A 3,139-nucleotide genomic window follows, 5' to 3' on the forward strand; every position below is an offset into this window, starting at 1 on the left:
AAAAAATATTCTTTGCACTGAAATGCATTGTAACGTACAGAACTATGCCCCAATGACGTTTTATTAAAGCAAAACGTTTGTCATCTCTTAGATCTTAAACCAAGTGAAAGTGTAACGTAAGGTCTCTGAAAATATTTACCTTGCATGAAAGTGGAACGTTAAAAAATTGTGGTTATATTACATAAGCTTTAACGCAACGTTGGGAAAGGTTTTTAAAACATCAAATGCAAAAGCGTAACGGAGCTTACTGTTTTTTGGCTAACATTTACTAAAGCTTAACGTTGTATAAGGTATTCAAGTGCAGAAAATTCATTACGTAACGTTACAATATGCCATAAAATTTCATAATGTGCAACGTAACGTTTTAAACGTTAATACTTTTGATGAACACTATCGTAACGAAAGCTAAAATTTAAAAAAATCAAAACGTTGACATCTCTAGTACAGGAAATGAAAAATAAAGATTATTTCATAACCTCCTCAGGTGTGCACAATAAACAAACAGAGCAGATGCAGCACGACCAACCAAAAATGTAGATTCGGAGATGGTTTTCCTAGATTTCACATGAAATAAATCTGTTTATTTATCTAACCGCGTTAAAGAACGGAAAGAAAAGGATAGTGCCCAGCCCTACATCTAAGGGGATTATGAGATAGATTACTAGATTAACTCTTCAGTTTTATTTCTCTATTGATAATATTTTCAGCATATTGATTACCAACACCTCTATCTACCTGAGAATGTGAGCCTCTATGATTCTACACAGGAAAAATAAAAACAATTTCAATTTTTTTTCCTGCACGACAAAATTGCCTGAATTTGTAACAGTGCAAATAGCAAACACCATGTCAGAGCATCCCATTTCCAGATCGTATTAGATTATTAGGCTTAAAGCCAATCGCACAGAATAATTAAAGAACTTTGGTTTTTATTCATGCAAAGTTTCATATTAGCATTATTTAAGAAAATTAAAGCGTGATAAAGTATGATTTGCGGAGCCTGGTGCAAAAATGTAACTTTTTTTGTGCAACTCTTCTGTATGGTGTTTTTTTTTAAATATTTTTTGAAAATTTGTATTTTTTTCTTTCAAAATCAAAAGTTCAGAAAAACAAAAATGTGTAAATAAATTGTTTCTATCGAAATTTAAAATTTTAAAAAGATTGAATCACAGAAAAACAGAAAAATTTGCAAAATTGTAATCGGAAAATTCGTAATTTTCAGTTCTGGTATAATTTTTACGGAAAAATTGTTTTTCAATGGTTCTCAAGGTTTCAACTAAACAGCGTACATTTAATACTTTAGAATATACTAAGAAGAAAGGAACTAGAGAATGTAAATAAATTTTCCTTAAAATTAGCCCAGAACTGAAAATTGCGAATTTTATTATTACAATTTTGCCAATTTTCTTTGATTTTGTGATTCAATGTTAATAAAATTTTAGATTTAGAGAGAAATAATATGAATGCACATTTTAAATTTTCTGAACTTTTGATTTTGATAGAAAAAAAAGATTCGTGGATTTTCTTTTGGGCCATTGGAGTACAAAAAAAAATTAAAATTTTCAAAAAATATTGAAAAGACACCATACAGTAGACTTGCGCAAAAAAGGTACAATTTTGCACCAGGCGCCGCAAATCACACTTTTTTTGACTCACCCTGTATATAAAAATAATTCAATAATATCTTCTTCATTTTTCCTCATGGGGTGAATTGAGGTATAATTTTCACGGAAAAATTGTTTTTCAATGGTTCTCAAGGTTTCAACTAAACAGCGTATATTTAATACTTTAGAATATACTAAGAAGAAAGGAACTAGAGAATGTAAATAAATTTTCCTTAAAATTAGCCAAGAACTGAAAATTCCGAATTTTATTATTACAATTTTGCCAATTTTCTTTGATTCTGTGATTCAATGTTAATAAAATTTTAGATTTAGAGAGAAATAATATGAACTTTTGATTTTGATAGAAAAAAAAGATTCGCAGATTTTCTTTTGGGCCATTGGAGTACCAAAAAAAATTTCAAATTTTCAAAAAATATTGAAAAGACACCATACAGGAGAGTTGCACAAAAAAAGGTACAATTTTGCACCAGGCGCCGCAAATCACACTTTTTTTTTTACTCACCCTGTATATAAAAATAATTCAATAATATCTTCTTCATTTTTCCTCATGGGGTGAATTGACCTTATAACTTGTTAAATGGAGGGTCTAATAAGACTTTAAGAACATTCCCTTTAAGCTGAAGACTGGCAGAAGGTGTCCCCTGCGCCCCCCCCCCCTCTCCTTCTCCTTTCCGGAATAAATACAACTATAGTCAAAGAGAATAGAATATATATTAGAGTTGAATTTAGACAATCCCTCTGTATCAGTATTTTGTCAGTCCCTCTAAGCTTGAAAAGGAGTTCAAAGTGTACAAATCATGTAAATGTTCACAAATTATATACAGAAGAGTACATTAATACAGTATGTTCCCTAGACTATGCATTTCAATTTCGAATTTTTTAAAGCTGTTAAATAAACTTTATAAAATGAATTAGGTGAATAAAAAACATCATTTGATTTATATTTTTAACGGAAAATCATCGGTTTTTTTCTTTCAATATTAATTTTAGATTTTCTATAAAATGATGTTCCAGAGTCCAAAAGGTTTTATAGCACAAATATGTGAAGTACACCTGCAGTATGGAAACAGTACAACAAAATGGCCGTTTTACACTTTTTTCTAGTAAATTCCATTCTAATATATTTTCTATTCTCTTTGACTATAGCATGTGTTCTTTTAACTGAAATTGTTGATATTTGATCAGATAATGGATTCGAATCCCATCAAAACCGCCATAATCGTCTGCAATAAGCTTATAAAAGAGCGGGTAAGTTATACAAATTCATTAATAAAATCATCATTGTTTTTTACAGGTTAAAAAAGTCACGTAACTACAAAACGATTGAGAAGCCTGTGCTCAATTTAAATGTTTTTTTTTTTGGGAGCACAATGTGGTGTACAAAAAACTACTCTTCGATTTTAGATTAGTCAAAATATAAAATATTGGTAATTTATCACGATCGCAGTCGTTTTAGAATTTTCCATGAGCTCTGCAGTTCAGTTACAGAGAATAAGTAGAAAAGGGGAGGGGGG

At 30.1% G+C, this 3,139-nt stretch overlaps 1 protein-coding gene across 1 annotated transcript in view; it reads left to right on the top strand.

Annotated features, from left to right (window-relative positions):
• LOC111710019 (glutamate [NMDA] receptor subunit 1) overlaps positions 1–2,924 on the top strand; it is a 9,109-nt gene extending 6,185 nt beyond the window's left edge. Inside the window, exons 3-4 of the mRNA XM_023484020.1 lie at positions 708–767; positions 2,811–2,924. Coding sequence (XP_023339788.1) covers positions 708–767; positions 2,811–2,924 — 174 coding nt within the window. The remainder of the gene's footprint in view (positions 1–707; positions 768–2,810) is intronic.
• The last annotated feature ends 215 nt before the right edge of the window (positions 2,925–3,139 follow it).

The sequence above is a fragment of the Eurytemora carolleeae genome, unplaced genomic scaffold (assembly GCF_000591075.1).
Source record: "Eurytemora carolleeae unplaced genomic scaffold, Eaff_2.0 scaffold932, whole genome shotgun sequence".
NCBI classification, from domain to species: Eukaryota; Metazoa; Arthropoda; class Copepoda; order Calanoida; family Temoridae; genus Eurytemora; species Eurytemora carolleeae.